The sequence below is a fragment of the Gymnogyps californianus genome, chromosome 7 (genome assembly GCF_018139145.2).
Source record: "Gymnogyps californianus isolate 813 chromosome 7, ASM1813914v2, whole genome shotgun sequence".
In the NCBI taxonomy this organism is placed as follows: Eukaryota; Metazoa; Chordata; class Aves; order Accipitriformes; family Cathartidae; genus Gymnogyps; species Gymnogyps californianus.
Window position 1 is genome coordinate 37753647 of NC_059477.1, and position 24638 is coordinate 37778284.

Consider the following 24638-nt stretch of genomic DNA (forward strand, 5'->3'; position numbering starts at 1 on the left):
GATGGTCAGAGACTTCTGCCTGGCAAAGTGGCCACACTGACTGGTTTGTTAAGCTGTGTCCAGACAGGCATGGCATTGCCTGAAAAACTCTGGGAGGTATTACCTGATAATATCCTGTTACCTCTGGTGCTTTGTTCATGATAGCCTGCAGAGGAATAAATGCAGGTTCTGGCATGAAAATGGTCCCTCTAAGTTGTTTCATCCTGCAGATAACAGGCCTGTCTTCCTGCACTTCATTGATTTAATTCCACCCAGTCATTCTCCAACTGGTTTTGTGAACTGCAACTCCATCTGTTCCCAACCATTTGATCTAATAGGCTGTGATGAGGGTTTGGTACTTGAAAAACCTTTTTGTCAGAGCTGATGACAGTGGCTAATCAATGATTCATAAACATTTTCTTCAAAGTCGTATTTAGTCCTCTCCTCAAGCAGAGTACGGTACGTAGAACAAAGGGTGAGTGTGTAGGTGCACCTTCTCACCTTCGGTCTGCCCATGCGAGGTCCGCTTTGCCCTGGTAACCATCGGTGGCCACACGAAGCGGGTACGGCATGTGGTGGCCTACTTGGTCTGGGTGTCAGCCTGGGGACTGAAAAATTCCTTCCTTCCCCAAACACCTCTACACTTCAGGATAGCATCTTTGAAACTTGTGTTCTCTTTCGCTTTGAAATTTTGGTAGATATCCCCACGTCCCCACCCACATCCTGATTAATGGATTAAGTAAAGTGAGGGACAGATCAGCAGTACTGCTAAACATTTCCCTGCTGTTCTCTGGCAGTCTTTCGGTATGTCTTAACAGAGCATCTGATGATCTGTTTATTCGTTCTCCATTGTTCAGTTTGCTGTTGGTTGGTTTCGTTTTTTTTTTTTAAATTACAGATCCAGGCATATTAAAAAATAAAAGACTGCTCCTCAGCGCAGGCTCCCAGTATGATATCCAACTGTTCAGAGTTCTTCATTTCTCCCAGTTTTCTCAATCTAAAAATTTGATGGGCTTAGTAAATCCATGCCAAAAAAAGTGAGATACAAATCTGTTCCTCAAAGATGTATCAGGAGCTCAGGAACATCGGTTGTGTGGTCCTAATGCTGTAATGAGAAACTTTACAAAAAGCTGAAGCTATTCGGAAGGATCTGAAAAGTGTACTTATGTAAAATCATGGCTTCTGTCAGAACCTGAAATAAATAATAAAAGCCACGCAGCAGGTGGAAGCAGTCTCTGAAGTACAAATGCCCTGGGTAGAACAGGTACAGAGACAAGGCAGCAGACTGACCTGAAAATCATTAAAAATAACCACCTTTGCTTAGAGTTAAATTCTCAGTGAATCAAGCTGATTTAGCTGTGAGACAAGAAGGGGCAGATGAGTACTGGTAGCTGGCATAAGGTCACTGGACACTTTTGAAAGAGGATAGTATACAGCAGTTATTTTCAGCCTTTTCCGATTCAGCGACTTTCAGAGCAAACTTGGCTCGGATCTGCTGCTCCTTCATGGTTACTAGGAGCTGACTGGTCTAATGGACTGAAAGAATTGAGGAACAGATTAGAGCTGAGACAGTCCTGTGCTTCTCGTGCAAATGACAGAATAAGGAATGGGCTGTATTTCTTCTTGTTTTTAGCTTTGGAGAATTGAAGAAGAGCAAACAGGTTCAGTAAGGCTGAGGTAAGCTGTTCTAACACTTTCAGGATATAGTTCTATATAAAATCCATCATGTATTTGGGTAACAGCTTCAGTTGCTACCATTGAATAGGATGTGCTTCCAGAAATAATGGTAATATGAGTACTAATATTTGCTTTATGAAAGAGGGATGTTCACATGTATCCTTCCCAGGAATTTTGCTCTGGGTGGTTCTGTACAGAGAATCAAAACAAATTGTAAACCTGTAAACAAAATTTATGTAAACACAGCTTCCTCAATACATGTGATTCCTGCTTAAAAAAAAAAAGGGACAAACAAGTTCCATTATCTTAAATTTAGGGTGGCTCTTTGTTACTAGTTTTCATTTATGGAAAATTATAATTAAGTCCTGAAGATTGCCATAAATAAATACAAGTTTTATTTGGAAAGAAAAGTCACTTATGAGAGGCAGCTGAATTGTATTTGTGATTACACTTGAATGTCTCAGTGGTCCATATCTTGCAGGAAAGCTATTCAATGATTTTTTTTTCCATCTTGTCATAGATCTCTTAGTAGAGATCCCTTAAGGGATCTGATTATATAGCATCTGCTTCCTCATCTGATAAAACCGAGAATTAATTTTGTTTTCAAGGTTTTATACATTCATGATTCAGAGCAATTCCCATGTCAGCAGGCTTTAATGTGGAAGGGCTAATTCATATCGCAAGTGAGTGAGAAGAGGTACCAGAAAGGCAGGAGGGAAAGCATCCACCGAGGATCATAGTAATTTGCAGAGAATTCTTGTTCCCGTAGGAATAATAAACTCGTTCACATCGTGACTGAATTGCATGTGGTCTTGCAGTGTCTTCTTACCAATATTTGCATAAAACCTTGTTTCTAAGTGCGTTGCCCATCCCTGAAGGAAGAGTTCCAACATGATTAGTGATGTGCAATCACATCTTTTCAGTAAGACAATTAATGCTTTTATATCACAAGTAAAAAGACCTTTATGGTGAAGCACTCAAATGTTGCAGGAGGTTTGTAGTCTTCTGATCTTGCTTTAGCAATAGCAGGATATGTTTAAAGAAACTTTCTGTACTAAGAGAAAATGTTTCGTGGCAGAAACAATTGTGACTTTCACCTGGTTTGATCAGGGTTCATTTTACTACTTTTTAGCAACTTAATGGAGCTGCTTAAGTGAGAAGCTGTGCTTCTGGCAGGAACCTGCCTAATAGATGACACCAAACCCTACCTAAAGGAGAGTCAGCCCAGCAGCCCAGAGCTACCCTCTGACAGGCCCGCCTTCTTTCATTAGCTATGTACAAAGGCTAGTGCAAGTAGGCTGATTAATTACGTATCTGTAGCTAGATGTGATGAATCTGGGCATGTGACTTAATTCTGATAGGCAGGAGAAATTGTAGTGCTCTGTTAGGTGATAATCCACAACAAAATTGCTTTATTTGCTATTAGAAAGTTCTTCAGAGTTGGTGAGTTGACTTAAACTGGTTTTCAGCTGTGTGCTTTGATAGGGAATGAGCACGTGGTTGTGGTGATTATAGTTCTTCAGTTGAATCTGTTGGTATTAAAGATACAAGGCAACCATGAAAGATGTGTGAAGAAAATACTCCTTTAAATGCAAGTTTAATTTCTTACCCTCCCTTGAGAAATCCCAGGACTGTTTGAACCTATTCTGCTCCCAGGTGGCTAGTTGCTCTTTCAGGGCTGAATTATGTCTGTGTGGACAATTAATGCATTGGCACTAATAACCGAGTGCTCATAAGGCCCTAGTTACTCTCCAAATCAAAGGAGAAGATCCTGAAGAAAGTTATAACATGACTGGAGTGATCAAGGTGGTAATTTGCAAAGGTGATGTTGAAATAAAAGTCGTTAGTGGTATTGTATGATGCATAGGCGCTTGCTTTTATGAAGTATTGCATGAGGATTCAGTCTGCAGATTTTGAGTACAAGTGGTCATTGATGTGTGACACCTAGCTTGTGTAAATAGCAAAGCCATTGTCCTCTTTTCAAGTTTAATTTTCAGATGTATCATTTAGTAAACACAGTAATATGGATATCAAAATATGGATTTTTTTCCACACTTAAAAAGGGTGAACAAAATATATGAATTACTTTTTTTTAGGAGAATTACTGAAGTTTGGATTGCTATCTTGATACTATAAACCTGCAATAAGTGGCAATGTCAAGGGTTCCCACCCCACCTCCTCCTGGGGAGATGTCCAGTGGACCTGTGGCTGAAAGCTGGTGTTACACACAGGTAATCTACATAAATTCCAATGGCTTCATTTTCTAGTCATAATTTAAAAAAAAAAACCAAACTAAAATTGAGTTGTGCTGACAGTCTAACTAGTTCTCATAGTTAATGCTTCATAATAAGTTAAATTTTATTGACATTTTCTACATCTTTTGTTCAGGTTAAAGTAGTAAAATTTTCCTACATGTGGACCATTAATAACTTCAGTTTTTGCCGAGAAGAAATGGGTGAAGTTTTAAAGAGTTCTACCTTTTCATCAGGGCCAAATGACAAAATGAAGTGGTAAGGTCTTTATTCTAGCAACTGCGCTTTTTTTGGTTTTTTTCCACTGGCAAAGGTTGCAAAGTTAAGTTGCAAATAAATACTAAAACTCGGACATTTCTTGAAGTTTTACTATAGATACGGATTTGTTTTAATTTCAAAGTTTCAACAGTCATAAGGGAAACATTTGTTTTGGTAGCATGTATCATTGTATCTTATAAAAATATTTCTGAATTTATTCTGGGTACGATTTAAAAATGTACAATTTCTGCATTTCTTTCAGGTGCCTGAGAGTGAATCCAAAGGGATTAGATGATGAAAGCAAAGACTACCTGTCATTATATTTGCTTTTAGTCAGTTGTCCAAAAAGTGAAGTCAGAGCAAAATTCAAATTTTCCCTGCTGAATGCTAAAAGAGAAGAAACAAAAGCAATGGGTAAGGGAATCTTAATGTATTTGCATGTGGATTTGTAAGAACACCCCAAAGAAAATCGGCGTTGTAGTTTTTTTCAGTTGAGAACAGAATTTAATTTAATGTTGAGATAAACTTTAAAATATCTTTTTCAATATCCTTTTAGAAACTTAATTAAAAGTCTTGTTCATGTTTCACACATTTCTGATCACTGAGCTGTATTAGTTCTATCCTGAGCAGTATAAATTACAGCGCATTACTAACTGCTGTCACTCCAGATTCTTGTTGCTTAGCTTTTCTAGCAGATTATTCTTGCTTCCTGTTAGTAAGGGTGTATTTGCTTGTTTCTAGCTGCAGTGGAAGTAAGTGTTTGATTTCCATAGTTAATTAGGATAAACATGCATCGTTGTTTTTTAGACACTCCTTTACAATGTTTTGGTCTATTTCGTTTGATTTACGCTGTAATCAGTTTAAAAACATGAGCCATGTGCCCAAGGAATTAGAAGACTTTGAAATAATTGGTGATTTAATTGCCTTCTTGATATGAAAAATATATGGCTCTTAGTTTCAAACTTATAAGCACAACCTTCATTGGAAACACTTATTGGGAAAGCTGGAATTCTCATGAAAATGTGTAATTTAATGCTGGTCTGTGCTGAGTTTGTGCTGTTGCTAGTCCTGTATATGAAGAATCTGTCTACTTCTCTTCCTTCGTCCTACTCCAGGACTTAAGAGATCTTGCAGAATCTGTTCTGTTGCAAGTTGTGAATTTCTTGGAAAAATCTATAGTTCTCCAGTACTCGTACCCAAAGTTCATGCTACTTTCTCCTTATGTAACTAGGCCCACTTGTAATCTTCAAAGTAAATCCACAAAACTGAGTGGATTTTAGATTTTAGATTTTCAAATCAAAAAATGAAATGGTTGGACTTTCTGGAAGGAAAGTAAATGTATATTTTTCACTCTGTCTGTCCTTTTCCACTGATGGAGTTGGTTGCTTCAATCCCTGCAAGCCTCCTGGTTCTGGAGCTTATACGAACAAAGCTACACTTCTATACATTTGGTGGATCATGGCTTTTGGCTTGAGACAGTCTTCCAGTCCAGTACTGGATTGGAGTGTGTAATTAAAAGAAACTGCAGTGTGCGCATCAAAAAATATTTTGAGATAATCATAGAATCACAGAGTTGTTGAGGTTGCAAGGGACCTCTGGAGGTTGTCTAGTCCAAAACCCCTGCTGAAGGCCGGGTCGACTAGAGCAGTTTGCTTGGGACCTGGCATGTTTTGAATATCTCCAAGTATGGAGACTCCACAACTTATCTGGGCAACCTGTTCTATTGTTTAACTAGATGCTGCTGGCCCTTTTTTGCCTTAGGAGTTCATTGCTGGCTCTTGTTCATTTGTTGTCCGCCAGGACCCCAATTGCCAGTCACTTATTTCTTCCTGATCAGTAGGTCTGTAGCAGACACTGAGCACAACATGGCTGACATTGGCCTGCCCTCTAATCCTGACCCGTAAACTCTCAGCTGGCTCATCAGCTATCGCAAGGCAGAGCTCTGCACGTTCCTGCCGTTCTCATGTAAAGGGCAGCTCCCTTGCCTCACCTTCCTGGCCTGGCCTCCCTAAAGAGCCTGTACCCCTCTGCTGCAGCACTCATCGTGGGAGCTCTCCTACCATGGCTCTGCGAGGCCAAGGAGATCGTAGCCCTGCAGCTGCACACAGAACTCTTAATTCCTCCTCTTTCTTCCCCATGCTGTGTACATGAGTTTACGGGCACTTCAGAGAGGCACTCCTGAAGATGGTTTGCCAGGTGTTACTTTAAATGCTAAAAATCACAAGGTGCTAAAAGCCAAAAATCCTATCAGTAGATGTCTTCAGTTTCTGCAATAGTAGCTGTCCTGTACATGGCACTACAGGAATTATAAGCATCTTTTCATTTTGGGAAATTACCAACAGAAATCTTATTTGTTGGACTTCCCAGCCATTTACCATCTGCTTCTGGAGATGCTGTGTTTTTATTTATACAATATAATGATGCCTGACTTCAGATGTCCTTTTGTAAATTGATAATTCATGCATAGGCTGCTGCTTCAAGTGATGAAGCTGTGCATAAAATAGGTAACAAACTAACATTTTAACTTTATTAGAAGAAAAATACATTTACACTTTTATACTGCTTTATTTTTGTGCTTTTGTATACTTAAATTACTACTGATCACTTAATTTCAGAGGGTTAACACTGGTTGCTGATAACAGTAAAATCTAAGTCTGCAGAATAAAGAATTGGGCTGAATCTAGAGAAGAAATTTTTGAACCTTGCTTAAATGTGACTTCTCTGATTTTATTTTTTCATTCAATTTCATGAGGTTTGTTGTAAGTTTTTGGCAAGTTGGTAAATGTGTGAAAACACTAATCCAGATGCCAAACAATATTTTTTAAATTGTTAGTTTTTCTTCCTTGGCTTACAGATTTAAAAATGTGAACAGTATTCTACGTTTGTTCTGTTGCCCCCGAAGCCCACACTGCACTTCAGTAAGTGCATTTCCCTCTGCTTCTGTGCTCTGCATCAGTAAGGGTTTTTTGTTTGGATATGTGAGTGTGATAAGGTGAGAGGGATAGAGACACCTCCTGCATTGTCAGTTCCTGGGTGGTTCTTAATTGTATTCAAAAAATACAATTAAAACCTGTACAACACATTTTGCTTGATCTAATTCTAGTGAAAAACTGTTAGGAATATCATTTTTCCAGCTATTGGCAGTGAGGACAATGTATTTTATATGTATATTTTCTAACGTATGCGGTGTGTTACATGGTAAACTCTGTTTCAGTGATGCTAAGTTAACTAGTGTAGAGAAGTGTGACTTTCCTGATGTCTTTATTTTGGGCGTTTTAGAAGGAATGATATTTTAATAGATTCTCTCATGAAAAATACTTTGCTTTTATAACAAACTTATGACTTAAACTTCTAAATTGCTCTCCAGAAGGCTAAGCTATCTATCCATACAGCAAACGAAATGGTGATGTTTCTTCCCCAGCTTTTTTGGAATGAAAGGAAAGTTCTACCTTAGCAAACTCTTCTTGAGATCCAACCCCCCCCTCCCCAGTCTTATTTCAGAAGTATTCTTGCTCTCTTCATTTTGAATGATCTTCCTAAATAGAATTCAAAATATGGTTTATTCTACATATATTCTCAAAGCCATTCCCAAATAACCTCTTTCCCATGTTTTAGTTCCATGTAAAAGTATATGGTGCTCTTTCCTGTGGTTCGGTTTGTGGAACAAGTGGCCACCTTATGTGAACCTGCCCAGTAAAATAGCTAATCTTACTGAATTACATGTATTTGCACTAATATGACCTCAGGAACCCTTTTGCGGGCTGTGAACATTAGAACTGGAAAAAAAGGGTTGTGTGGTCATGGCAAATCTGATGGATTAAAAAAAAGTATCTCATAACTATGGCTAAAAGGTAAATATAAATAATATCTTTTTATGACCAAAAAAGTAGTTTATTACTTGAAAGCTTTTATTTTGGTTTTGCTTTTTTAATGCTTTTACTGTATTTCAAAATAATTTCAACCTGTGAAACAAGATTTTCCATTTCAGGAAGAAGTCAAAACAGATTGTTATGACAACTGCAGAAGTGTTGTCAGAATGCATTTGTGATGACAAATTCATTTTAATGGTACTTCCCTGTGAACAATTTCCGTTTTGACACATTGGCATTCTTAAACATTAACTGAAAAACTCCTCTCTTGGTGGATGGTGCCTAAGATAACATCTAAGGAGATGATACGGTTTGAATTGCAAATTGTGCTCTACTAAGTTCTATGAAGTGTTTTATAAAATAACACTATTATAACATTAAAAAATTTTAATCACTTGTGGGTTTTCTAAAAATGTGACACATGATCCAAATGTGTTGATTCATTTTTTGATTAACACTTAGCCTTAATAAAGAACTTAGGTGTTATTTTTTGTTAATATTTTTATTTAACTTGCTTTATTTGTACATAACTGTTCTTTATCAGAAAGCCAAAGAGCGTATCGATTTGTGCAAGGCAAGGACTGGGGTTTTAAGAAATTTATCCGAAGAGATTTTTTACTAGATGAAGCTAATGGTCTTCTACCAGATGACAAGCTTACATTATTTTGTGAGGTGGGTATAGGTTTTTAAGTGGTAAACTTCTAAATAAAATGTTTTCTGCTCTAATAAATAGAGGTTTATGTTGATTTAAACAGTAATGTGCTATAAAAGTTGTCCTCTGTTAACTATAAATATGGTAAAATACGCGTTTACTTGCTTTGTCTGCATTGTATTTTGTTTTCTTTTTTGATACATGCATACTGAAGTGTAGAATAAGTCTGAATTGAGCACTTGTGAACTGTTGGGCTTCTCCGTGAGTCTGCCAGGATTACATTAGAATCGACCATAGAATTATTTATGCAAAAGGTAGCTGATACGTGCTGTCTGTAGAAGTACTATTTTACTAAGGTCACTTTTATTTAAAGAAGTTTTATTTGGAATTATAGGATTGTTTTTCACTGGGTAAGCAAAAGGAAATGTCTACATGCTGGTTCGCATTATAAAAAAAAAAAAAACCAAACAACTAATTGTCAGAATCTATATTCCTGTGATATCATAACTGATGGCTTTAACCAATGAACGGGTCTTTCCAGTAAGTGAAACACTTTATAGTAATTGTTACATTTTGTTTTCTAAACAAATGCAGGTATCCTATAGGACTGCTTAATACTGAGAATTACTATTGAGAGCTGTAGTGTAAATTTAACTAACTTTAGGGTATTACGGGTCACTTTTATAATATCAGTTAAGTTGGTAACTTAAATTGTCATATTAAAATTCAGTAAAATACTCAATGTTAAAAATGGAAACTAGGGAAAGTTGCAGTGTAAGTACAGTCTATGTTAAATATACGTTGACTGGTTATCTTTGCTGCCATAAAGTGATTAGTGACTTAGGAGGATGATAGATGCTCTAACTGCTAATAAATTTGCTTTGATCTGTGTATTTACAGGAAATGTGTAAAATTGTCTTGGCAAGATTACAGTTTAATTATATGTCATTATCCTGTGTAGGAAGAATAATTGAAATGTGGCCCCTGAGACTAGATATTGCAAATATAGTGCATCTTATTTTCACTTAGACAAGTTAAATTAGCTGCATGATAAATTTGTTATGAATACAATTATTTTGGTGATAAAAGCGGATGTAACAAGTGTTTTATGGTTCTGTAAAGATACTTTTGAGTATTTTCTCATTTTAAGTTTTCCTTGTAATGAATACTTTGATGTAAATGAACAGCTCTCAAAAATAGTGTTTGGTTTTGGAAATAGGTCACTGTCTAATTTTAGAGGTAAAGTTTGTTTAAAAAAAAAAAATAATTTAACAATACTGAATTTTCCAGGGAGGAATATTATTGTTTAAATTTTGATGCTATATTATATGCTATGTTATATTTAAATATAACTGTTTCTCCTACAAAACTTCTCGATATTTTAATGTGAGTGGCTTTTGTGAAGTTTGACCTACCCTGATTATAAATGCTGAAGGAAGCACAACATTTAGTTGTGCGCAGTGAGCATGTTAAAATAAATTCTGGCTTGTTTCAGGCTAAAGCAAAAAAATTGGAAACCTAAATAATTTTAAAATTCACTTATTCTGATGTGTTCTTCTAGCCCTTCAGCTGTCATTAGAAATAACAGGTGTTGTTTGAAGGACCTGTTTCTATAGACAAGTCTGAAGGTTTTTGTCCTTTTAAAACTTAACTGTAAGTTCTAATTTCTGTGTTTGCCTTCCTACTTGTATCCTAGTTGGAAGACTGACTTACCACTTCTTAAAACTATATTGCACTTGGCTTGATAAAACTTACCAGATACAGCAGGTATTTAGTAAAGGTCACTGAGTACCAGCTGTGCTGGTTGGCTCTTCTTTTCTCCCTGTTGGGTTGCAGAAGGATTATTTGGTCTTCCTTGGCAGCAAAGGTATTCCTTCTGTGTTGCCGGATGTTCTTAAGATCAGTTGGATATGTCCTTGGATTGGAAACTGAAGGGTCGTTAGGTTAAATACTTTGCAAAGTCTAGTGTTGCCACTGACAGGTGACCTATTGATTAAATACCACTTCATAGTTTTATTTTTTAAGCAAACTGATCTCTGTTTTGCTCAGTTCTCACTTTCCATATAATCTGAAATTACTGAAGTCTTGCAAGTATTTTCATTTGCTAATAGAATAGAAGATTCTCTGCAGGGACGTTTTTCCTAGTGAATGGTTTCACAGCTCTCTTACCTAGCTTATGTTGAGAGAGTAGTCTAGAGTATCACTTACATCCTCTTTACTATTAGACCTCCACAGATTCAAAACCAAGAAAACGATACGTATCACTCATGTTAACTGTCACCACATGCAGAACTTGAACAAGTCCTAGTTCATACATTTCTATATACCCTTACACATGGGGGTGTGCAATGCAAACAGGACCTGTGCCACTAAAGTATGTGTGCCGTGTGAAAGCTGCATGTTGGATAGCTTCCTAAGAAGTAAAGTAAATCAGACCTTGTGGAGTACCTGGAAATCCTGGCTAGATTACTGCTATTAAAGATAGGTGGTTTGCTATTAGTTCTGGCATCTTCTCATCATCCTGCAGTTTAGTGAAGAAATACCTTCACTCTTGCGAGTGATTTTATAAACACAACTATAAGGTGCCTGAAGTGAGGATTTGTATCAGGTGTTGAGACAATCATAGAACAGTCACTTTTAGCCTAAGATGAGTTTTCAATAGTTATATGGGATTAACTTGATTGGATTTCAGCTTGATTTAAATACATTAAAAAAAGAGAATGCACTTGATTTTAAGCATACCATCTGGACAAGTGAGATATGAAATATCAGACCCTAATAATTTTTAAAATTAGAATTTTTAAAAGTTGTTACTATCTCTAGACAATACATGCCAGGCCACTCAGATGTAGGAGACTTGAACTGAAATTTTGCTCGGGTATATATCTTAAAAGGATGGCTCATAGCAAATCATTGTGTTGCACGACTATCAATATATATATTGGAAACCATTCTGAAATAGAAGCTTGGAACATCAGAGATCAGTTTAAGGACACATAAAGCATGTGTAGATGACCTTCCTAGGCACTGTCTGTAGCTAACAAGAGGATGCTGTGCGGACAACTCGGATCATGAAGTTTGAGTCAAGTCTCTGGGGAAGCAGTACTCTCCTTTGGCAACAGAAGGCTAGCTTTGCTAAGCTAAAACTCCGTTTGTTTGTATGTATATCTCCTGAAATCACTCTGCGTGTATGAAAACTGTGAAATAGAGTACACAATAGCTCTACAGATTTTTTCAATGTTATAAATGCGTAGTGTTACTGTGAAAGTGAAATTTCGCAGTACTTCGGGGTATTTTTTTCCTTTAAAAAGTGGAAGAACATAAAGGAATTTCTTATAATCACAAGGGGGTATGGGATGAAACAGGGAATTAGGCAACGATTCAAATCCCCAAGCTGCTGTTTTAATTGGATCATCCTCCTCTTCTGATCTGGAGTTTGGTTTGCAGTGCTCCGACTTTCTATGAAGCTTAGCTGTGCTATTTTTGCTTTATGCCAGATTTGTTCCAGATGCTGTGCCTCTGGAAATCAAATAAAGCACTGATCTTAACAGTATCAGCATTTTCTCTTAATATATAATCCTAATATTCTGTATTTGGGAGATGCAGTGATCAAGATCTTGTAGTATGGCTCTTTACGAAGGTTTTATTCTCAGGCGTGTGCTCTCAGACAACAGAAGTAAAACCTGCTGAGCTCTTCTGTTTTCCCAACACTCTGATTAAAAGGACTTAGTATGTAAAGATATCTGAAAAAAGCAAGAATGCTACCGTCCTCTCTACTAGCATGAAAGACTTAAACATGGGGAATAATGGCAATATATTCACTTCAGATGCACCTATTTCACAGTTTTCGTCACTAGTTCTGTACAAAAATTACATCCTGTGAGCATGCATTTCATTATTGAAGTTACTTACCTACTACATCTTGTATTTCATTGACTTATATTTCTAAAATAATGGCTTTTAATCTCATTTGGAAGACAATCACTTGTGATTCTTGCCTCAGCTGGACACAGTAAAATGAAATAATGAAGGAACTATGTTACTTGCACTTAGTTTGCATTATCACATTGCAGGTTAAGTATCAACTTACTGTAATTAAAATTAGGAATATTGTCCTATTCAAAATTTCTGTGGATTGTTCTTATGAAACTTTTCTGTGACCTTGTGATCCCGATGACCTATTTAGAATTTTATATTTTTTTATATTTTACTTAACATATACTTTACATATATTTTACTTAAATGTGTGAAGAGTGTTGAACTGTTAACACTATTTCAGAGATAGATTAACTTTTATTTTTTGATCCCGCTGGTATCCCAAGAACCATATCTGTCCTTGACTTATTTACTTTGGCATTTCTGTCGGGTGCAACGTGGTATTGTGCTCGCTCTTTTTGTTTTGTTTGGATAAATGCACAATGTTATAGTCTCTAAGTAAAGCTCTATTTGTTTTATGTTGCTTAAAAGTAAACTGTAAAGCATTAGTTTATGGTTCCGGCCTAATGCCAGAAACACCACTGGTTTTGCTTTGCAATTGCTGAACTTCTAGCAATAGGTACTGTAATTTAATTATTATTGGCATTCAGTTATGAAGGAGTTGTCTTGCTGTGATTTTCTGTTAGGTAAGCGTGGTCCAAGACTCAGTAAATATATCAGGACAGTCTAATACAAACACTTTGAAGGTACCTGAATGTCGACTAGCAGAAGATTTAGGGAATCTCTGGGAAACAACAAGATTTACAGATTGCAGTTTTTATGTAGGAGGACAAGAATTCAAAGCTCATAAATCTGTCCTTGCAGGTACTTTCTACTTTTGTATTGCTATTATTTTGTAATTAAAATTGCTAAAAGTTTAAAATTTGATTATATTTAATATTTGCTTTTCTTGCTACAGCACGATCTCCAGTTTTTAATGCAATGTTTGAACATGAAATGGAGGAAAGCAAAAAGGTAAGCTTTACTGAAAACTTCACGTGTAAATATTTGTACATTGTGAAAAAGAGAAAAGTTGCAGAAAACTTGAAGTATTGCAAATTGGGGAAGATAAGTACTGCGTGATGGTGCATGAGTGGAGGAGGTGCTACTCCTGAATGCTCTCCTGGTGAGTTCTGCTGGAGTTTCTTTGTGTAGAAAGAGCAGATAGGGCTGACTGTGGAGAGGTTCTGGAAGATTTGTTCTTTCAAGTACTTGTATCTGCCCTAGATCAGGGTTTGGTTTTTTTAACATTAGCTACTGATGTAATTGACCTAGTAATCTCTGCCCCTTTTTGCTTTAGTTTATACCTTCACATAAGCTGATTGACTAGAATAAGGTTTTGCTATAGTGTATTAAAACATTTTATGTGGTAGCTAGGACACAAAAAACAAGTGAATTATGACTCAAATTAAGCCCTGAGGCAGTGAAGCACTCCTTTTCATTCACGGTTTCTGCAGGCACTTGACCTGTGTAAGTGTTTTGGATGGATAGTTACTTAATCAGCAGAGAGCTGCTTCTGCTTTTATGCACTTCATATCTCCCACAGCAAGGAGTTGTTTGTGTCTTTCATGAAGAAGAATACCTAAAATGGGTTGGTTATAGGCAAAATCCATGAAAAGGCAAGGAACTGATCAGCTCGCTAAAGGATTGTCATAGATGATCATCAGTCTTGGAGGCTGCAAGGATGCCACTTGTGTCAACAAATACATCAGATGAATATGGTGCTGTAGTACAATTGAATCTCACGAACATGGCATTTTTCTTCCTTGCACTTCTCCAATCTGGAACCTTTCACAGGCAGAATTGGAATATTGGAAGCATTTTATTGAGATTTCTGGACTGAAAGAAACCCGGACATGTCACAGCTTCAGTAATGTGCCATGCCGGGGGCCTTCGCCTTCATGTTAGCAGTAAATCTCCAGTGCAGCCCTGCTCCTAAATACTGTATGTGGTTTGGTGGATGGGAAACCAGAACATGTACATCTCATGTGCTGATAGCCTGTGACTTTTGTACTCCATTCAAAAGTCTGGTGCTTGCTTCTACATCTTTGACATAATTTCCTACTTTGTTAGTTGCTTATAGGGAATACTGTCAGAGGATGGGGTCAAGCATGCAATACCACAGTCTTATTAGGACAGTCCTCAGCTACCTGATGTCTGTTAGATGTGCTGCTTTGTTTGCTTTTTGGATTCTGAGAACAAAACATAGGCTGTGTTGACTCAATTTAAGTCGAGCCAAAAATGGCTCACTTTGTTCTGCCTGCTGCTCTGACTTCTGATATTCCAAGCGCATCATTGTCAGGTTGGAAATTCAGCAGCGCTTTTAAATATTCCTGAAACTGTGCATTGATTTTTATGTACAGCCTGTGCAATAGAGTCCAGAGTTAGACATTTCTAGAAAAAAAGTTGCAATTACTTTTTGTTGCTGAAGCTTTTCCAACTGATTTCTACCTGACTTTAAGAGCTACTGATTTTGATTACTTTCTGCTTAATATTGTTGAATGTTACCTTAAATTTGTCAGGATTTTGTGTGATGGATGGCAAATGAAAACTTGTAGCGTGCATGCAGATGATATTTGATATGTTCACTTTAAAGTTGTAGCTAAATTCCAGAGGCTTTTATTGATTCTTCTTCTTTACCAGAATCGTGTAGAAATAAACGATGTAGACCCTGAAGTTTTTAAAGAAATGATGAGATTCATTTACACAGGAAAAGCACCAAACCTTGAAAAAATGGCTGACAATTTGTTGGCAGCTGCAGACAAAGTAAGTAATTGACTCCTGAGTTCTCAAACCTGATGTTTGCTTGTGGAATGTTCTTCTAAAAAAAAAAAAAAATCTTTTTTCGGATTGGTATATATTTTGATTTTTTTTTTAAAATGAGAAACAGATCTCATCAGAAATGGAGAAAGATGGGAAAGAATAGACTATTTTTTAACAGTAGAAGGCTGATAAATCTTTCTTGACCAGAAGTGTTTCAGGTATTAATTATATTTACTATCCAAATTTTTTTAGAAATTGGAGACTAATATGATTTGGAAAATTGGTCTTGAATAAAATGACCCTAGATCTTTGTATTCTTGAAGAGGATTTATACAAGTGTTTGAATTAACTGTGCTCCCTAAAATACTGCTACTTCAGAACTTTCATCTTTTTGTCTTCCCTACGAACATAATAGTTCTAATCTTTCATCTCTTCTGTATTGGGATCTTGTCTACTCTTTAAATTGTCTCTCTGTGAAATACTTTTTCTACTATGATTTTTGAGATGAAGGGACTTATAGCAGCACAGCAATTAAGGTGAGAGTATTCCTTTTCATATCATAATTTACAGTTTTCTAACTTTAAAAACTTGACCCAATACCTTGTGTGTTTTCCCACTGCTTTACAGCTTGAGTTGAAATTTTATTTAGCTATCCTCAGAGGACACACAGTTGTCTTTCCCTGAGGAGGCATAAGTAGTTTAGAATCCAGAAAATATTCACTTCAGTGTGTGTAATCTGAAACTCTTTCACTCTCAGCTGAGAGTATGGCAATTTCTTAAATTACCTTTGCAATTTCTGAATTGGTTGTGCAATCATATCCATAAAACATTAGTGGTGAAAGCTGCCTGTTTTCATAATCAATCCTAATATAAGTCATTTAAGATAATACAAGTCATCCCAATAGTTAATTTCAAGAAACAATTATAAATTTTTTCTGGCAACTTAATGTGCTCTATTTATTAAAAAATCTCTTGACCTGGCACTGCCCTGGCTTTGGTGACTTACCACTCGTATTCTTTTCACCTCTCATTGCCAGCATCTCATCTTCCAAAACTTGATGGTGTTTTGTCAAGTTTTGGTACACCCAGGCAGGAAGGTGAAATGGTGTTATTTTATGAATGCTGGCCTTTATTTAGGGCATAATTGATAAAGGTAGAGAATATTATAAGGTACAGTTTTGTGATTGTCTGCAATACCAGGAGATACAGACGGTGAGCTAGGAGGTCCCCATAGCTTTTTGTAACAGTTAAAAACTGCTAGAAACTTACTGCTAGAAACTTTCTGCTATTCCTTCTGAATGTGAAATAATAATCTAAAAATGAGTGTTCTGCATATTACCAAAGGCATTACACTGCTGTATTACCTAGTACCTACAGATTTGTTGTAACTGATACTTATTTACTCTAAACAGAGGTATCCTGAGGAGTACTATAGTAATAAAATGGAAGTAAAAACGCATAGGTATAGAAACATAGAGGTTAGCCTAATAATTTGACTTTTCTTAAGTGGCATTTCTTCATTGCATAGAACAGTTGCTAATACAAATGTATGAATGGCACCTTGAATATATGCCACTTATATGTCTGAAATTCTTTTCAGACTTGAAAACTGTATCTAAAGGGTGCTAAACTAAATGGGCTGGGTAAGATCTCAATAGAAATGTATACAGCTGAATGAAACCTGTTCAGACTATGACATCCTTCAAAAAAGAAGCACAGTTTATGCCTGCAAAATATAATATGAGAATGCAGTCATTTTACATCAATTTTCTGGTAGGCTGTGTCAAAGGTATGGAAGAAATTAAGAAATTGAGATGAGGGCGGGGCTAAATTTGGAACAAGCTAGTTTGAAACAGGCTAATGTATTTTCCCTTGGACAGTTTCATGAAACTTCCCGTTGTATAATTTCTTGCCCCTTGCTTTGAGATGTAAACCTGTGTAATGATGACTTTGATAGGGCCTGTGTCTGTTCCTTGCTCTTCTGAGAGCAAACTGAAGGAAAACGAAAACTTCTGAATGAATTATTTTTGTCATTTTAATAAAAGTTCTTCCAGTGAAGCATTTGATCAGTTTGTGTCAAACCTAAGGCATGTCTTACCATTTGAGGACTCTTCAATGCAGCATATGGAATTTTGAATTACCTGTTTGGAAACGGTTTGATGTTAAGCTTGGGAGGCACCAAGCATTTTCATGACTGGAACTGTCTTAAAAACTGTAGCGATAACGGTAGAAAGAATGAGTTTGAAGAATGATTAGTGTAGTTTTTTCTTTTATCAGTATGCACTGGAACGGCTGAAGGTCATGTGTGAGGAAGCACTCTGTAGTAACCTCTCGGTAGAAAATGTTGCTGACATTCTTATCCTCGCAGATTTGCACAGCGCTGAACAGTTAAAAGCACAAGCAATAGACTTTATTAACAGGCAAGTAATATTTATGAGACTCTAAATATATTTGTATTTATGCTTTGTGTACCTTTTCAATATTAGCACAGTTCTCTCTTACAGGTGCAGTGTTCTTAGACAACTTGGGTGTAAAGATGGGAAAAACTGGAATAGCAAGTAAGTTTCCCTGCCTCACGATGTTCTGTACAAACACTGCTAAATAGACTGCAGATCTTAAGAACTGTTGCTTCATTTCCACACTACTGAGGCCAGTCACTGACTGTAAGTAAAGTAGGATTTAGCAGATGCTACCCCAGTTATGATTGTGACTTCCCCTTTAAATGATAGGGAGAGTTAACTGCCCTCCAGTGTGAGATCGTAACAATAGCTGGTTTTCATTCCTCTCCTAGGGACCTATCGGTGCTGTGAGATGGTGGCAGCAACCTTTGTAAAGGAAACCATTCTCTTAACTCACCAGGTTTGTGCCTGGATGAGTGACAACCCCAGTGTGGTTTCAAGACTTACTGCAGGCTCAGGCAATACTTAGGTCGATCTGAGCCTGCAGTATTTCCAAAGAAAGGAGGGCAGTTGCTCTTTTTGCCTTTGGCGACGTGTTTGTGCACCTTCCCGCATGCCAGCGCTAGTACTCTTGAGGCCACACAACTAGTCAGTCAGGTCCCTCTGAGCCGGCTGACTCTGTCAGTGCTCATGCCTGCACTGGAAGTAGGTTGAGAATATGTGGCTCAGACTGTAGGACTGATTGCAGCACATATTTAGAACAGCTCAAGTGAATCATGGAATAGAAGACAGCCAGCTTCAGAATAGCCAGTGGTAGGCTGAAACAGTAAAAGGACAGCTGAGCACTTATTTCTTAGTGTCAGAATCTCCAGAGAACTTAAAAGCTGTGTTGTACCAGTTACTTTAAAATTAGAGTGTTTCTCCTTTTAAAAAAAAAGTCTTCACAGGCCTAATGATTGAGTATGATGTGGAAAAGGAAGGGGGTAGTAGAAGGTAAATAGTAAAATACCAGTAGAAAAACTAATAAAGATAAGTCAGAATACATAACAATGTAAACTAGTTGATGTGTTCCTTCTCAAGTGATTTGGAATTTACTGAGCTGACTTCTGTCTTGGATAATTGCTAGTAAAGATGCTGGTCATCTTTGCTTCAGCTAAAGCATCTACAATAGATCAGGGAAATAATGTGGGAGGGCCTGACTTAATTTACTGACTCGGGGCACCAGGGAGTCTGAACTTTGGTGGTGTTTCTCAAGGCATTTACCTTTACTGACTTGCAGCAGGAGATTAAAAGCTTACATTAGAAATCTGAAAAAGGTTTTTTAGAGATTATGTAGCGTAGAGCTCAGCTGCTAACTTTATGCTTGACAGTGTTCCTGAAACAGTCTGAGGGTGCTCATGAGAGGCTTTTGAAAATACAGGGCAATGGAAACTTGGGATTGATGCATGAGCTGTTGGTTCCAAATTACAAATTTATCCTGTGTCAATGTGGCATGCATCCCAACTGGTGTAATATTCTTCATGTGCAGAGTGGATTTTACACTTTTGTTTTATATTATTTCACAAAAAAATTAAATATGTGCATTGAGTAGATACATTGTTTTTAATCTCCTGGATGTCAATGTGATACTTGTTGAAATCTGTTGTTGCTTCTGCATTAGTTAAAAATCAACAGTGGCCATTGAAAGCCATTCTGAATGTAGTCCATGAACTTGTACTGAAGGAGGACTGAATATTCTCAAGTATGCTCCACTGGTACTGAAACTGCGAGCTCCCAGTGAAGGGTTCTGTAGTCAGCCAGCTAATCTGTCTTCATGGCTCTTTCTAGTATATGAAATACATCACTTTTGCTGCAGTTTCAGCTGATTCATCTTGTCATCCTTCTCTCTCCTCAAATTGAGCATGCCCTTCTATGTAATGAGATTATCATGTCTTCCCTTGCTTTTCATCTCTACACTAGACCTCATTTTCTTCTAGTTTTCCTCTTATTTTTATTGTTTTTCCTGAGCAATTTCAAGGCGGTTATCTTAACACGGTGCCCAGTGTTGGATGCAGTTCTCTAGCTGAGGTGTTGCTGGTACTGAGTAGAGCAGAATAAGTACCCTGTGTCCTACATGTGATGATATTAATATGCCCAAATTGCAATTTGCTGCTGCTTTCCCATGGCATCCTTACTGGCATTCATAACGTCTGTCTTGTAATGCTCAACTGCTCTTCGGCAGTAGTTCCGCCTTGCCTGCTCTTCTCCGCTGTGCATTTGTGCATTTGGTTTGTAAAATTGTGTGACTATTCTTAATACTTCTGTTTTCAGCCAAGCAACAGACATAATGGAAACAGCAGGCTGGAAGTCCATGATCCACTCCCACCCTCACTTAGTAGCAGAGGCCTTTCGCGCACTAGCATCTGCACAGTGTCCACAGTTTGGCATTCCACGTAAACGGCTAAAACAGTCATGAAATCTTCCATGAACTTTAGAGAAATTGAATTGACTCTACTCCTCCATGTCCAGAGGTGTTTTCACAAACCATAACGAGAGTTTTTGTTATCCTTGTCCACAGAACAGAAGCTGAAAAAGCCTATTGTTTGCTTTTCAGATGGATAATTTATGGTTTAATCCTCAGCTTTAAATTAGACTGATTACTCTAATTCACTGAAAGGCCTTAAATTATCTTCAATGACTCTCTAGTCCATATAGTCTAATGTATCTTGATTTTTTTATTATTATTTTTTAATGTGCCTTGTCTTTTTGACTAGGCTCTGCAGGATTGCACTAGCTCCATAATGCAGTAAAGTTGATAACTGAAGATTAATTTTTGAAAGGGATCTTCCATTATTTTCAGAAGAAAAAAAAATGATTATAGTTTGGTCCTGTGCTAACTGGAAGGTTTTAACTAGCCTCTCATTAAAAGCGCTTGAACCAGAGGCACATAATGTGCCCTAGACAAGTGCTAAATATAGGGAGAGCCTGTTTACCTTCAGCGAATGCCTACAGGCTATTTATGGCAATATACTGCTTTGAACATAATTTATTTTTCATTGTGGGGGCAAATATGCAATGGTTTGGCCCAAAAATGTATTTTCATTACAGTTTGTAATGCTTATTGTGTGTGTGTCAAAGCTGTCCAAACGGTAAAAAGAAACACAGAATAAACCTCTTGCTTGTGTTTCTTTACGGTCCATCATTAGTTTACATTTAATGCAGAACTGAATGAGAGGTAAAGAGTTCAATGTGAAAACAGAATAGTATTGTATATGGAAAAAATATATCCCATATGTATGGTTACATAGAAAAGTAAAGGATGCATAGAATGACCAAATGTAAATTGAAGAAATGGGCCAAATGGATTCTGAATATGCACTTTTAATGTGTAACTTTTGTATGTTGTGTGGTACATATATATTTTGCTTTTGATGAATTAATGAGGTACAGGTAATTGTGGCTTAACTTTTTAGATACATTTTAAGATGCCCACAGCCACATGGGATTTAGTTTTGTTAGAAAAGAAAGGCATGTCTTTTTAAGACTCAATTGAAGGTGGCTATTGCAAGCTTTCATATTTAAGTAACAGAATATTTTCGCTTATTTGAAAGAGGCATGTGAATGGTAAAACTTTGAAGGGATTTTCCCATCTTGACTTATGTGCACAGCTTTCATTAACACCTGAGGAGGTTGTGTACACATCAAGAGGAATATTTCCCTGAAATATCAGATGGTATTTGCAAGCAGAGACTTGCTCAGTCTTGCATTTCAGTTATTGTACTAGCATTGTGGATGGTATTGAAATTCTGCATAATGTGAAAAGGATGAAACATTTGTAAACTGCTTGTCATGGGCCAGTTCTTTATTATATGAACCTTAGCTTTAATATCAACATCCTCAGTGTTTGATAGCTTTGTTTACAATTGGGAGGAAAAGTCTGCAGTAGTGCACACTCTAAATGTTTCCTGAGTTATTGCATTGAGTTTACTGTAATAGTGATAATATGCTATATTTCTTTTTTGGGAAGACTTGGGTTTAGCAGTGGGGAATGGGAGGAGATCTCACCTAATTTATAAACGTATTTGCATAAGGGTTTTAGTTCGCCTATTAAAAAAAGAGTTATACAGGGAGGAGAGAGGAAGAATTTCAGATTGTTTACTATCTTAAAATCTATCTCCATCCTAATTTCATTAAGATTCATCTGAATTGCTCTGAACGAAATTTTTAGAGGAAAGAGTATATAGTTTTATACTTTGGCATCTAGTAAACCGTTAGTGAAGGTAAATTGGAAAAAATGCCCAGTCCAATTTTGAAGAATAAAATATCCTCTAAACATACATTTTCTTCGTACCTTCTAACTAAATCTTTATGATGGATAAAGTGTAAAATCAGAAACTTTAATAGTACGTAAGGCATCAAATTATATATTTACAGAGATTTATCCTTTTATCAATTTTTAAATATTTATCTAAAGTAAGGTCTCATAAGCATTCTTCACAATCAGACGTGAAGGTAATTGTTCCCTCCAAAATAGTGATGTTTTTGCTGCACTGTGTAATGCATTAGGACTATGTATCGTCATACTCATTACTGGTAAAACTTGCAGCTCTAACATATAAAGTGACTTGAATATTTAATGCTGTAATGATTGTCCAGTTCAGCTTGTTCTAAAGTACCAACATACAATAATCAAACGGAAAGCTTAAGGACTTTTATGAAGACTTTGTTTTTTGGAAGCTTGATAGCACACCTTGTACCAAAAAAATGTCAGACACTGTGCTGTAAGATTATCTACATTGTAGAGTGTCCACTTTTCAAGTCAGGCAGTGTATACCATACATTACACTAACAGAAAAAAGAAGGAAAACCCATGATAATTGATCTGGTTAGATTTGATTTTATTTATTATGTAAGTTTTCAAGTTTTGTCAGCTCTTAAGGAAAAAGGTAAAACAGTTGCTGTATTCTTAAGTGAGTGCACTAATTATTCACCTCTTCTTCAATTAACTACATGCAGTGTTCTCACTGGAATGGGATAGCTGGTAATTACAACCTTCTCCTCTGGATTCAGTAACTTGTTTTTATTCCCCACATCTGAAGAGCTTGCGCTTCAGAACCTCAGTCGTCAGTTCTAAGTGCGGCAGATATAAAACTAGCTAATACAATGGACAGTTTTTCCAGGCTGAAATCTTAGGGATTTTTTCTTAGTTTTATACACAGATTAGGAATATAATGTATGAAGGTGCCATGTTTTGGCTTGCCAACACTACTCCCTCAGATATATGTGAACCACCGCTTCCATACTTTTCTGGGGAGAACCCTGCATGTGTCCTGTGTGTGCGTGCGCGTGTGTGTATGACTGTGCGGTGTTTTTTGTCAAGAATGACTTTCTAAAAATAAGGACTCAATTTGCTGTTAAAATGCTGTTATGTATTATATATTTTTTTCCATTTGATCCTCTCCTAAGGAGATGCTTTGGGTGGAAGACGCTTCAATAAATAATCCTTATTTCCTAGTCCATTTACTGCATGCAGAAGTGTGAACACATTGTGCCTTTTTTAGGAAACTGTTGTAATGAAGGGAAGATTTAACAGGATACAAGATCTTTTTAGAAGGTATTTTTAAAGGTGAAGGAGAATGCTCCTTTGATACATCATTGAGATGGAAAAGTTACAAATTATCCATTTGAGCTCTGTTGCATGTTGATTCTTGCTTCCTAAATTCAGTTTCACTGAGGTAGAAACAACACAAAAAAAGTGGAGTAAGTATTACAGAGACGAGTTGAGTAATGGTATATTTTTGTGAAAATGTGAAAATATTTGCTGTTACAAGATAAGTGTATATCAAAATGTGATAATCATGGACACAAAGTTAGTTTTACAAGTTACTCTAGTTCTGGTGTTTTTCTAAATGTGGAGTATTTAGTATAAAATTCACCTTTGCACAGAAGGTCAGTAGAAGACCTACATGGAGATTATGTTCCTTTTAAATCCTCATGGCAAGGTTTCTCCCTTGGGAGAATAAAACGATGTGCAGTATTTGAAACTGTGTTTCATAAAAGACAGTGAATTGCAGATGTGAGGTATTGCTACCTGAAATATCGTTGAATTTTGTTGAATTTTACGGTTGGTTAAACTTCCTAAGCTTAACTGATTTATTTTTTTGTAATTGACAAATGGAATGTTAACTGTCCTCTTTGTCTGGTGTTGATAGCATATTTAGTGCAGAGCTTAGCTCCTTAGCTAGCAAGACACTGACTTAGTCTCATAACTTGGCTTCTGCTTACAGTAAATGGACTACGTTTGTAAAGGGAATTCACTATTTCACGTGTTTTGCAAGGAACTTCACCATATTTGTAACCTGGTCTTTGAAGGCTTAAGATCGATGAGTCCTATTTTAGAAATTAAACCGGTGAAATGACTTAGACCTGTTTTGGGGTGGAAATGATTAAGAGAATTCAGATATGTAAACAGTTGTATCAAACCATCCAGCCTTTTTTTATCAGCTGATGTTAATGGTGAAATACTTTTTGTACCTTGTTGCTGAAAATATTTTTGCGTTTCAGCACATCAAGTTACAATAAAGTTGTTACTTATACAGAACATGTCTGGCTTGTATTTGTTTTTGGTTTGGGTTTTTTTCCTGTATATGTTCACAATGGCTACCTTTGCTTCTCTCCTTGGAGAAAGGTATTTTACCAGCACTGTCTATCAGTCTAGTGTAGAATATACTGCTGTCCTTTTGGAAACCTTTTTTGGGAAGGATCATATTGCAGTCTTGCTCTGATCTCCGCTAACTTAATTGTTTTTCCATTTTGACACTTTCAAATAACTTAG

At 36.7% G+C, this 24638-nt stretch overlaps 1 protein-coding gene across 1 annotated transcript in view; it reads left to right on the forward strand.

The window, feature by feature from the left end:
* SPOPL (speckle type BTB/POZ protein like) overlaps positions 1-24404 on the forward strand; it is a 38449-nt gene extending 14045 nt beyond the window's left edge. Inside the window, exons 2-11 of the mRNA XM_050900199.1 lie at positions 3753-3887; positions 4045-4166; positions 4429-4580; positions 8580-8707; positions 13310-13487; positions 13582-13637; positions 15306-15428; positions 17703-17845; positions 17930-17983; positions 20135-24404. Of these exons, the coding sequence (XP_050756156.1) occupies positions 3810-3887; positions 4045-4166; positions 4429-4580; positions 8580-8707; positions 13310-13487; positions 13582-13637; positions 15306-15428; positions 17703-17845; positions 17930-17983; positions 20135-20279 (1179 nt within the window). The 5' untranslated portion in view covers positions 3753-3809 and the 3' untranslated portion in view covers positions 20280-24404. The remainder of the gene's footprint in view (positions 1-3752; positions 3888-4044; positions 4167-4428; positions 4581-8579; positions 8708-13309; positions 13488-13581; positions 13638-15305; positions 15429-17702; positions 17846-17929; positions 17984-20134) is intronic.
* Positions 24405-24638: the final 234 nt, after the last annotated feature.